General features: G+C 36.4%; 1 protein-coding gene across 3 annotated transcripts in view; it reads left to right on the top strand.

Moving 5' to 3' along the window:
• The first annotated feature begins 127 nt into the window (after positions 1-127).
• Positions 128-13343, top strand: part of LOC144449051 (signal peptide peptidase-like 3) — a 49981-nt gene continuing 36765 nt past the window's right edge. For 2 of the 3 annotated variants that reach the window (XM_078139463.1, XM_078139461.1), the window contains exon 1: positions 128-811. In XM_078139463.1, the coding sequence (XP_077995589.1) occupies positions 792-811 (20 nt within the window). In that variant the 5' untranslated portion in view covers positions 128-791. Of the gene's footprint in view, positions 812-885; positions 957-13343 lie in introns of those variants that run through there. The other variant, XM_078139462.1, reaches the window with a different exon arrangement.

Below are 13343 nucleotides of genomic sequence, written 5' to 3'. Positions count from 1 at the left end.
TTACAGCGCCAGACGAGATATCGCAGCATACCTTTGACCCACTGACGAGCGCCCCCTGTTGTTGAACATTGCAACAAGGCACAGCAGAGAATTCGAGAAGCACACTGAGGCCCGGATATAACATACATAAGGGCCTTCGGCCTCCTCGACTCAAAATAAATGTGAATGATCCATTAGTTCGTATATGATTCTCCAATTCCTAAAATTCTATTTCTTCCTTTTCGAAAGTGACTGTAGTAGAGAAATCAGGAAACGACGTGGTATTGATTAAAAACACTAATTCAATATAATAATTCTTCTCCCATGTCTCCCTCGGATCCATTTAACCGAAGTCGTCCTAGTGCGCATGTGCATAACAATCACAACAAACTAGCGAACAGCAAAGGCCGATCTATTATTAGCAACAAAAATCACCTTCGCGAGGTACTTCGCCCATTTGCCGTAGAAATTCGACCCAAAGGGGATTGTTTTGGTATATTATTATTTCAAGAAAGATCAAATAGTGTGCCCAAGATGCTACGAAAGACGATTTGACCAGACAAAGGACAGGATTGTGGATAAGGGCGATGCTAAAAGGGTTGCTTTTGTTGCAACTTTTTTTCAGACGACAGTGGCTTTGCAGAGCTAGTGAACGGACATACACATTCATTTGACCCTCATGTTCAATCTATTGGCGATTTGGAATTCTACTCGACAAAATAGTGAGTACGGTGGAACATTGATAACAAGGAACATACTCCGTTGTGCGAGGTGAAGTTTTCAAGAAATATTTTTAGAGACGACACGGAAAAATGAGTGGCGAATACGACTGGTAAGTTTGTAAAGGAAGTGTACTACCGTTCTCCGTTCTGTGTACATTTAGAAGGCCGTGTTATTTGTAGCAGTCAAGTCTTCGGTAATCCCCCCTCGTTGTGTGTGGGCTGGTGACAACACCACCAGTGTACAGATAACAACATGTAAGTGTAGAGCAGTTCCTCTGTTTGTCCATTTTTAATAAAAGCATTTACGTTTTACGTGTGGTAATTATTAGTATACAATTTACCGTGGTTGTAAGTTCTCGTCGTAATATGCATAATTAGGTGACAACCTATCCATGGAATGGTCATAACTACTTCCCACCTTTGTTCTCCATGGTTAAATTAAAAGGGGGGAAACGGAAGCGTGTTTTTAGGACAACGGTGTCATGATGCTACCCGATGGTGTATTCTTTGGTTTTGCCGATGATTTTGCAAATATGTGTGACCTTCTGTATGCATGTAGAAACAGTTTTGAGTTCACGTAATGTATTTAGATTAGTTAATGACCAGATACTGTGTATGTCTGTGGATTGCAAACCATTCCACTTTGACTGTCTGTGCGTTATAACCTTTGTAAATCATTCCACTGAAGGTTACATCGCTTTTGTTGTGGTAGCCAACAGCAGTTGTCCCAAGGCCTCAATTCAATCCCTGTCTGTCTGTCATTTGCTTCTTACATACACAGTTGTCTCATAAATTATTGGGACTATAGCAATAAATGCTGTCTCACTGAGGGGAACCCCCTCTACCATCAGAACGTACAGACACATGAATTATGGTTTTAAAACTAGTGGGCTAGTCACCAACTATATCTTGAGAGACCACTGCATAAGATAAGTACATTTTCAAGGACAACACAGTCACCTGGTGTTTGCGTACTTGGACTAGATCAAAGAACAGCAAGGTTAACAGTTTGGGCACCATTATGACAGTTGCCCCCCTAGGAAATGTTGATGCTTTTGACTCTTTTGTCATAGAAATGAAAGTGAATACATAGTTATAAAAGACTTGAGTTGTGGGAGTATCACTACAGAGACCTGACAACTGAATTTAGAAGTTGTATGTCTTATTATGATTTGCAACCATATCATGCATATGGGCTGATAGAGGTAGAGGTCAAAGATTACAATAAACCAAACAAAAAGACACACTCCTTAGTAAATTGTATTACACTGTTATATACAGTGTACCCATATTTGCTATGGAAATTTATACATGTACATGATTCCGCAGTAAATCATTTGTCAATTTCAAGAAATTCTTAAAATGTAGACATTGACGTTAAACTGCAATAGTAATCGTGAGGAGAATGATGCACCACAGTTATGACTGGCAGAACATTTCCATAGTTCTCTTTTATTTTTATCATTTCTTCCTACAAGTATTTTGGCAACTGTATGATAAACTGTGTCCCCACCTGAATCAATTCAATTAAATCGGTTCAAAACTGGTTTCTGCTCCTATGAGAAAATGGAGCAGTGGATTTGCCTTGATTCACTCTTGCTCTTGTGTCATTTTTGAACCAATTTATTTTGAATCAGTTCAAACCCACTCCCCTTAAGATGGTTTCAAACTAATGCAACTAAATTGGTTCAAACCAGATTTACTGCATGTTGGGACAGGAGAACCAATTTTGATTGAATTTAAAACTGATTCAAGGAGGGACAGGGCTAATGACAGATGACATGCTTATGTCAGTGCTAGATTTACCTCACTATTTATCTGACACGATTGTACACTTTCCCATATTTAGCACAACTAAACTGATGAGGTTCAATAGTACTATTGGCATGGCAAAGTGTGTGTGTGTGTGTGTGTGTGTGTGTGTGTGTGTGTGTGTGTGTGTAAGCAACTTAAGCCTATAGCAACAACCATATGATCACAGTATATTGCAAAGATAACATCAGTGATTAATAAACAAATGAACGAACACTCAAAAAATGTATGCAAATATGTCTAGCAACAGGACAATGCCCTTAGCAACAACCAATGATCTGGTATATTGCAAAGATAACAACAGGGTTGGATAGGAAGCTGGATAGTCATTCAGCAAATATAACACTGATAACACAGTCCTTCCAAATTCATCAACACATAGTTCCTCTATCAGTTAGAGTTACTGTGATCAACACAGTCCTTCCAAATTCATCAACACACAGTTCCTCTATCAGGTAGAGTTACTGTGATCAACACAGTCCTTCCAAATTCATCAACACACAGTTCCTCTATCAGGTAGAGTTACTGTGATCAGCACAGTCCTTCCAAGTTCATCAACACACAGTTCCTCTATCAGGTAGAGTTACTGTGATCAACACAGTCCTTCCAAATTCATCAACAAACAGTTCCTCTATCAGGTAGAGTTACTGTGATCAACACAGTCCTTCCAAATTCATCGACACACAGTTCCTCTATCAGGTAGAGTTACTGTGATGAACACAGTCCTTCCAAATTCATCAACACACAGTTCCTCTATCAGTTAGAGTTACTGTGATGAACACAGTCCTTCCAAATTCATCAACAGACACAGTTCCTCTATCAGGTAGAGTAACTGTGATCAACACAGTCCTTCCAAATTCATCAACACAGTTCCTCTACTTGGTAGAGTTACTGTGATCTCATAGTCCTTCCAAATTCATCAACATATGGCTCCTCTATCAGATAGAGTTAGTACCTGATTGATTGTTTTTAACTGTGTAATGTATTGTAAAGTCTTTTTGTGATTTTTGTGCAATGTTTTGGTGTATGAGCAGGCATTCAAAATAAATTATTATATTTTAAATTATTATTATAAGGTATTTTAAATAAATTAATTCTTTGCTATGCAGTCTTTTTTACACAATCTGCAGTCCCCAGAAAACTGGGAAATTTATTAAAGAGAAAAATATGTGCTGTGATATGTAATAAAGTTCACAGACTGAACTGACCTGGGGAGAACCTGTCAGTAAATTTACCGTGATAGAATTACTGCATTGAAGAATATTAACTTTACAGTTGTTAATTCACCTATGATATTGGCAATTAGAAATTTCATTCTACAGATGCACTTGTAGGTTTTTGAAAATAGTAACCATGGTAACAGGACATATGCTAGCTTTTGTAAACCGTGTTAGTCTATGATGTATGATCGAACTACAACCTGCCCTAAATTCATATGAGCTGTGCATTAAAATAAAAAAGAACAATATATCATATTGAAATTTATATTAAATATATACGATTCTAATCTAGTTTTGTCCCCAGATATAATTAGTCATCTTATATATATCAAAGCCATATTTGTATTAGATCCGAACTCAGAGCTTTAAATTATTTACCTAGTATATTTCTGCAACGTCATGCTACCTTCAGCTGCTCAATGGTACAATGATGTAGAAATCATAATTACGACTTAAAATGATTCTAAAGGGACAGAAACAGCGTTTTGGTTGCTTTATCATGGTTGAATTGTTTTTGCAATTCTTGCAATTGTACTTGGGGTGATAGACCTAAGTCCTTGTAATCTGAGAAGTGATGTGGGTACATTTAGTATGCAAGGCATTATTAGTTATGACATGGTGAACGTTGCAATGTGTAATCGTAAATAATAGAATTTCACTTCTCTGTATTAGTATATGGTATACAATTAACACAACATGCTATTTGTAAATTGTGTTCACAAGTATAACTCGACCTAACCCAGAGATTTGGTTACAGTGGCTTGCGGATGTCGTTTTGCCAGAACGGTTAAGCTAACCCCAAAATGATTAAAATCTGACATAGGAATATGGTTCGATTGATTTATTCATCTGTTTCTTTTGTATAATGTCCTTTGTTTTCAATTTTGTTCTGGGATTGACTGCCTCTTACTTTCAGAAAAAAAACAAGTATGATAAAAACAAACACAAATATAGATGGAAAGAGAGGGCAACGAAGCCATATTCCTGCATCAGAGTTTAATCAGATTGTTGATCTAACCCTAACCAGTTGAACCAGTATGGTGAGATAGCCACAAGTCTCTGGGTCGGCTAAAGATGATGTAGTTGGTGACAGAGAGTGCAGTTAAATAATATTATTCAGTTTTGTTACCAGTATACAGTTTCAACCAACAGTTATTGTGTTGTACATAACTGATAACAATGTCAGTGGCAGTCACATGTTTCATACAAATGAGTATAACTGACTTATTATAGTGATAATCATGGAACTAAGTAGCCTGTTTACAGCACTTACAGTATATTCTATTAAATCGCTTGTACAAATTGCTTGTGACTAGAATTGCAAACCACTCGTAACATGGTTTGAAACCCTCTATACATAATTGGCCAATCAGCTTGTTCGTCAGCTAGCGGGTTGTCACATATGATCATTCAAATGAAGTGATATGCAGATGAACACACATACACACACACAAGTTAACATTAACAAACAAATAATGCAGGTCACAGTCTCAATGAGCATGCATCACCAAAAGTACAGTGGTTCCTGATCAGTGTGTTCAAAGGAAGATAGACAGTCTTGTGTTCAATGGGAAATGAAACCCCGAATGGAACACAGACGACAGAAATTATCAGCAGTTTGCAATTTGTAGTCACAAGCTAAATGGAATATACCATTAGTCAATAAAGTGCCATAAACAGGCTGGGAACTGAGGGGTTCTGTTGGATTTTAATTGAGTAACACACTTAAAGGCAAGACTAATTAATTGACAAAGGGCAAGGTTAATTAAAGGATAATTATATCAGGATAATTAATTAAGAAGTTACAGAGAGCTTTAGAAAAAAAATATAGAAAAAAAATCAATCATATTTTTCATCTGAAATGGAAACTAATCTTTTAATGATAGACCATTCAAACTTTATTACAATAGGGGGGGGGGGGGGCAGCAAATACTTTGCATGGTGACACACTGAAGTATCAGTAGGTCATACAAAACCTGATTTGATGTAGGAAAATGGCTAGATTTACTTTGCATGTTGTCTGGTTTGTCGTTCTGATGAATGTGGCTCTTCCTTTGTATTGTAGTGACATTTATCAAAATGATGAAATTAAAAGGACTATAGGGAGGGGAGAAAAGAAAACAAATATTTAGCCATATTCTTACACCAGATTAATCAGATTGTATACAACTATGCCAGAAATCTAGTGTTACAATATCATATGCTAAATAATAATATTCAGTTTGTCTTTAGTGTAGTTCGTATACAACATGCTACGATTACTACGATCTTCTCCACTCAAGTATAGAGAAAGTTGTTATTTTAGCACAAAAATCTGTGCTACCCCCGCTGGGTGAAGGGTAAATGACACATGTCAGTAGTAATCCATCACAAATTGATAGGCAGTTGCAATTGGTTAGTTCCTTTAGAGAATTGGTCATTACCTGAACTCTGTCTCTCCAGTTTGAAACTAAAATCACAGTCGGGACGCGGGAATGTCGTCACATTTATATAAACACAGTTGTGTGTAGCACAGATTTTTGTGCTAGAATAATGACTTTCCCTATACGTGAGTGGAGATGATCGTAGTAATCATAATGCATCATATAGGAACTAGACTAGTTTGTTGTACAAAGTCTTAATTTGTCAACAGGGATGGGTGACGTGATCATGAGAGTGCTACAATACTAAAAAATCTTTGCTAATTAGTGTAGACAACCTTGTGATGTGAATTGATGTTCTGGAATAAGGTCAGACAGGTAGATTATGTAATACAGTGTAACTTAGTTCTCCAGTGACCTTCTGGGTAATAAATTCTACTATGAGTAGAGAGCATTATCTGTAGAACCAGAGAAACAAGCAGCTGTCTGTTTTGTGTGACAAAGTTGCTTGTAGCCAAGAAATACATTTATTACTTCTGGTAGTCTGCTTTTTAATAACAGTTGTAAAGACTCAACATGTAACTCATGAGAATTGTAACACCCTAATCCTGCCATGGCCACTGTCTTTTACATGGACTCGCAGATGACTAGAAGAACAGACTAGTAATGCCTATTGTGTTAGGTGTAAATGAGGTTCTTAATCCGTCTTCCTACTGTCATTATCTTCCGTCAAGCATGCCATTTGTTTTAAACTTACCTCCATTAGTCATCAGTGGATGGGTGACATGAGGCATAATACAGCATAATACTGTTAATTTAAGCAAATAGTGAGTTTGTTCTAGCAAGCTACTAATCAATGCAAAGCTGATAAACTCAGATAAGACAGTAATATCAGGTAGGAAATAGAAAGAAAAAAACAGTGAGAGGAAACAGTATTTAAAACTTTATTTGAAATATACATAAAATAATATTAGAAATCCGGAAAATCGCGAAATTGAAATTGAACTGACCTGATTGATTGATTACTAGTATTTGTCCTTTTCCCTATGCTTTCTCCAAAGACTGTCGAATGTTCTGCAAAATGATACTTGCAATTGACTCAAAGAGTTTCTATCACAAAAGGTCAAAGGTTAGTAAGTGTCATCTATGACCAGAAACAAAGACTGTCACACAGTCAGAATCAAAATCACTGCAGTTTCAGATGAGTTATAACTCATAAATAAATACATAAATAAATGCATAAATGCTCTGTTGAAGTTGCTTTTTCCTAGCGACCTTTATTTATGAATATATAATAAGTGATTTTTAAAAGGATTTTGATACAGGAATTCAAACACTTTGTGAAATTATCATGTTTTTTCCTTGTGTATGTCAGAACGTGAATTATCGAATCGTCCATTGCTGTACCATTTTGCATATGCTACTTTTTGCTGTAAGTTCTTTTGAAAAATGGATACTACTGTAGGTCAGGGATTAAAATAAACTACACTTCAACTCTATTACCCTTACTTGTAGCACGCTAGTTTTTTCTTGGCCACTTCATCGATCGTGCATCTTCAATCATATCGTCAGTATGGTCGTTCTTATTCTCATAGTCATAAAAGTCAGTTCCTAAAAAAATTTCATTCACAATTATCAAAATCTATAATTTCACTGTCGAAATAAATCCATGTTAACAAATGTGTTTAGTAATCTGATGCAACCACAATTACACACCATATATTAATAGTACAAACAGGAACACATTTTGAGATGTCTGGCAGACTGTCAACATCTAGTTGGAATGTATCTCGGGGGCCCTAATATCGCATTGCTTTACATGATCAAAGGTAACATCTCGACTTCGTACATAAACAAAGGGCCCCTAATTAGGATTAAAATATTATCGCTAAAGTGAATAAATGACACCTTCACACCAAAGGAAAAGCCATGTTGCTAGTCTGTTCTTGATCTGAAGAGTGATTTATAATGAAAATTGAAATACATGTATGTCTGTCTAATTCTGTATATAAAGCATAGTGTGAAGGCAAGTGTCAATAGCCCTGTCCCCACATCGAAGTGATGACTTGGTTCAAAATCGATTCTAAATTGGTTCACATGCACTATAATCAGTTAGAAACAAGTAAGAGGTTTTGAAGAACCTTTTCATGCTAAATTGGTTCAAAACTGGTTTTACATTGCACAATGGAGACATGAGAACCAACTTTGATTCGGTTCAGCTTTTCATCATCATGTGGCTGTGTACTTGAATCTCGACCTTGAGGTCAATTTCTGCTGCCAAATTATTATGATATCTTGTTTAATTAGTGGGTAATTTGTACAGCCGACAACTGTATGGTGAACAGCTCAACACTTAGTCTGTGCAGTTCACCTAAAATGAATATGGCAGGCAGTGCTGTTGCCCGGGTGCTGTTGCAATTAGTAGGCCGAGTCATGAACAGTCTTTAAGTGTTACATTGCCATTCAGATTCTCTCCATCTATGAGCAAGAACTATTAATAGGCCATTCCAGACTACACACAGAAAATTGAGAATATAGCGCCCTCGCTAAAATTGGGGGTATCATCACCTCATAGTACCATTTCTTAAGAGCTTTGTCCCTTGGTATTCTGTAGAAGTGTAAATCAAGGATGTTTTTTCGTATTGTTCCGACATCGAGGAAAACAAGAGTGCTCTATGATTAACTGAGTAACCTATACCATGTATGCCCCCAAGGTACACACAGACAGGAAGTAGAGCGTCATCATGGCAAATTATGGAAAGGCTTATTAAACTGCTCTGTTAGCCCTCCTTTGATAAATATTGTCAACAGTCAGGTTTAATACGAAGTACTACATTGCTAAATTGTCCCTGTTGAGTGACGTGTTGTCATAGCAACGACTGACATTATATTACATGTCATCAAATCAGAAGTAAACCAAATCAGATTTGTTGTGTGGGGAGATGATGGAAAAAGTGAATAAATTCAAATCCATTGCTCAGTTTTCTAGTGCGGACAGAAACCAATTTTGATCTGAATAGACTAAATCTACTTGGTTTGAATCGGTTTTTAAACTAATTCAGCTGGGGACAGGCTTAATATTACATTCTATTACATTCGTATCCTGATATAGTGTCTTTGATGTTGTCAGTGTCAGTAAAAAGAAACAGTGTAACAGTATATGAGACATTTGCCAGATGGTTAAAATATTAGCTGCTACTGTTTTGTAACTTGTAAATTTATATTTATAGTAGCTTTTTTCAATGAGTCAGACAGAGAGTTCTGTAATTAATAGATAGTCAACGAGTTCGGGAGGGTTATGAGCCAATAAGCGAGGGGACGTATCCCCTGAGTTTTTGGCACAGAACCCTACCGAACGAGTTGGCTATCTTACTTATACTACGGCGTGATTGGCTCAAACAGATTTTTTTCAAAATTTTGTGTAATTTGTTGCATGCAAATTGAGTGCTGAGCGTAATATAGGTCACACCCCTAAGAAAGAGTGGGCTATGGCTCCATATAACCAACCAAAATCAAGGTCTCTGATTGGCCAAGTCGGTCTAGCCATAGTATAAAATGTTTTGTTGTGGGTATTTGAGACTATGTTGGTTTTTGGAGAGGTTTACTTTAGGAATATAGAAGTTGTCCTGGCAAGAAAGAAATTACAAATTGAACATTAGAGTCATAATAGAGGGCTTAGGGGGCTCAGAATAAGGTTGTGTGAAAGATGAAAGTGGGCTTTAAACAATGCACTGTAAGAGAATCGTATTCTTGTGTTCATGTATGTAAAAACTATAGATGTACAATATTTCTTTGAATGCAAATTTACTCAGACAGCAATAATTAAAACCTTGACAAAATTCCTCTTCTTTCTCAAAGCAAAGTTAAACACAATGATATGTTATCAGTATTAAACATGTGTCTGTTGTGACCACACAAATGCACAGACTTGATCACAAAATTTAGTCTTTTGGAACCAGTTGCAGATCAAAATCCACAGAATTACAGAACAGAGAAAAATCAAGGTCTACAGTGGTTGAGTCTCAAAGGAGTTCCCTTGTAAATTTGAAGATGAGTAAACTAAAGTTATAGTCTATACATGCCCAAAGACTTGTTATGATCTCCCTAGTTATTTATTTATTTATTTTATTTATTCATTTATTGGGGAAACATTCAGGAGAGGGAATGAATTAGTCCCATTTACAGGTTCCACGATCTCAACCATATTGTTAGATACACAGAGTAAGAACGTAAGTCTCAGGATTATCTGTACAGCCAGCTTGTAAAGAAGCAGTTGTGTAGCAAGACTTAAGTGAACCAGATAATAAGGTTATTTTGTCATACTTGTGGCTCTAGAAACAAACATATGGATCAACATATACTTGATAAAACAAATAAAAGTGTCCTCAACAATATAGTATTGTGTATTCTGATACTTATGCATGTTTGACCTAACACATGCTAGCAAGTGTTATCAATCAAACTGTTGCAGTGAGGAATTTTGAATAAGTAGACCCAGTCCCATAATCATAATTGCATACATGTGTGCAGCTGTAGTCGCATTATATGAAAATAGAAAGTGTTATTTTTCTGTTATATTTGACCACCCACAACTGTATTGGTTAGATTGTTTGAAAACAACTTAGATTAGTGAGATGTGTACATTAGGTGTTATGAGCATCTATAGTGAAGGGTTAATCCACAAAGTTACATGTAGGGATCTTGCTGGTACATGTAAATGGGAGACCAATAATTTTGCATGCCAGATAGAAAAACACACTGAGCTGATCTAGATGTTATTGTGGTAAGTTTTATGTAAAACCATACTTGTTGGCTAGAGAAAAACATGGAGGTGAGTTGGCCTAGATGGTATCCTGGTAAGTTGAGAACCATACTCCTAAAGTACATGTAAAACATTTTCCTTGTGTAACACTCAGCGTAACACATTCAGCTGAGAACACATTCTACTGGGAAAAAAGTCAAATCTTTATGTGCTAAGCCAGGGTATAATATGTACAATATAACTGGTATCCTGGAAACTTGAGATACATGGCAGGCAGTAATGCAAGAACATAGGTAAGAGTATATCGAGTATGTTCTTTAACCTCGATACTATCATCATGGGACAAAGGTTGCATAGTAACATGATACTTTGGCAAGATTAGAGTCATTTTAAAACTGACACATGACAAATGTAATTCCTTCCTTTAGGGGGTGAGGGGGTGAAAGCTGATTTCGTTTTGCGTGCTTCAAAATCGAATTAAGGATTTATAATTGCTTATAAAATGGAATTATCACAGATTGTGCTAATTTTAATGTCTAGAAGAAATGAGAAACGCAAGCTTTCTTGGGTAGAATTACAAGAATTCTTCGTAGGAAGAACTATGTTTTGAATGTAAAGATCAGTCATTTATAGTCATTTTCTACCTACTAACAAGAACAAGCCAATCAAAGCTTTTATGATAATTATGTTAATAAGGGAGGTCAGAACATAGATATTAATTACATTGGAAACTTGAGATATATTGCTACCTGATATAAGGTGAACACACAGGTGAGAACCTAGATATGGAGGGTATCTGATTACTTGGTGAGATTAGAACTATTGTTGGGTAGGAACTCTTTGGTAGGGTATGAATTACATTTTGTGCTTGCCAAAACATGGAAGATAGCTCATGGTTTAGGGATGAAGCAAGATGAGAACCGGGATTGGAGATACCCTGAATAATACATGAGGTAATATGCTTGTAATGTAAGAACATAGTATGTTGAGAATGCTTGTAAGTTGTAGCCTTGTCCTGACCTGAATTGATTCAAACAGGTTCAGACTGAATTGATTAAGTTAAATCGTTTTGAAACCGGTTTCTGTCCCTACAAGAAAACCTAGTAATAAATAATGATTTGAATTGATTCACTTTGCATTTGTGTTGGTTTTAAATGATTTACTTCGAATTTGTTCAAAACTAGTCCTCAGAGTTGGTTTTGAATAGATTCAACTTTATCAGTTCAAATTGGTTGTAGTGCATGACAATGTGGTAGTTTGGATGATAACATGATTCGATGAAGAGACAGCACTAAACTAGTGCATGTGAGAACAGGAGAACTGACTTTAAAAGAATTCAATATTTTATGTTGGGGACAGGGTGTATTGTGGTAAAAGAATGGCACATATAACTTATAAGAATATGGAGGGTGGTGATGTGGGAAAATTAGAACTATGCTTGTTGGGTAGAATAGAAAGACACTTTGCAGATATGTTGAGAAAATGAAATTTTGAATCCATAATATGACACTTTTCTACAAGGTAAAAACATCATAGACACATACTAGTACTAGGTACTAAGCAAGGTCAGAAGTTGAACACAGATAATACACTGGAAACCTGACATCTATGCTTGAACAAAGTTTGTAAGTTGAGAACTTTGCTTGTAGGGTAAAATTAAAACACTTACTAGAAGAAAGGTAAAAAACACACATTTGTAGTTGGTAACCAGGTAACCTGAGAGCTGTGGACATATGAAAAGTCATTAGCTTGGACAGCCTAGCGAGCTATGAAGGCAATATCAGTCGTAAGTGGAGAACAGTGCTTGTAGGGTAAAATCACTTTGCTGGCAATTATAAAGGTCAGAAAATAGAGGTAAAAATTAAATGAGAACACATGTACATACTTGCAATCTCTTAGTCTGGAGGCCAACATGGTTTCTAACTAAGTGGAGGTGTAAATGGAAATGATACTGTATAGGAACTAGACTATCAATCTGTATGTGAATGGAAAAACACCATATTGATATGTCATACTACGGATACATAATCACCTTGCTGCTATTGTTGGATTTCCAATTTCTTATCACAAATAGTTACCATTAAATCCCTGGAGTTCTGCAAATTCCCAAGCATATCACTTTCCAGCTGCAAAGTGTCAGAATCATTGTATTCATTTTTTACTTATACTCCACCCCCTTCAGTGTTCTCCCCAGGATAGATTTCAAGGATGGCAGCTAATTTGCATAATGATCAGCATATAATATTATGCATGCCTTCAACATTGAAACATATTCTGACCAGTTTATTTTTTACACATACACACACATGGACATCGGGATCAACCATTTCTGATCATGTGAAAGCATATTTATAATATTGTCATGCAAAGGTTACTTCAGGTCAAGGATGGTAGAACACTTCTGAAGAATGGCAGAAACCTGCCAAGCATGGGTGGCTGGCCTGGGTGGCAGGGACTGTGCTAGCACTATGTTTTCTCGAAAGCGGGG

This window comes from Glandiceps talaboti, chromosome 18 (assembly GCF_964340395.1).
Source record: "Glandiceps talaboti chromosome 18, keGlaTala1.1, whole genome shotgun sequence".
Taxonomy (NCBI): domain Eukaryota; kingdom Metazoa; phylum Hemichordata; class Enteropneusta; family Spengelidae; genus Glandiceps; species Glandiceps talaboti.
The sequence above is the reverse complement of the archived record's forward strand: the minus strand, read 5'-3'. Positions and strand labels throughout refer to the sequence as shown.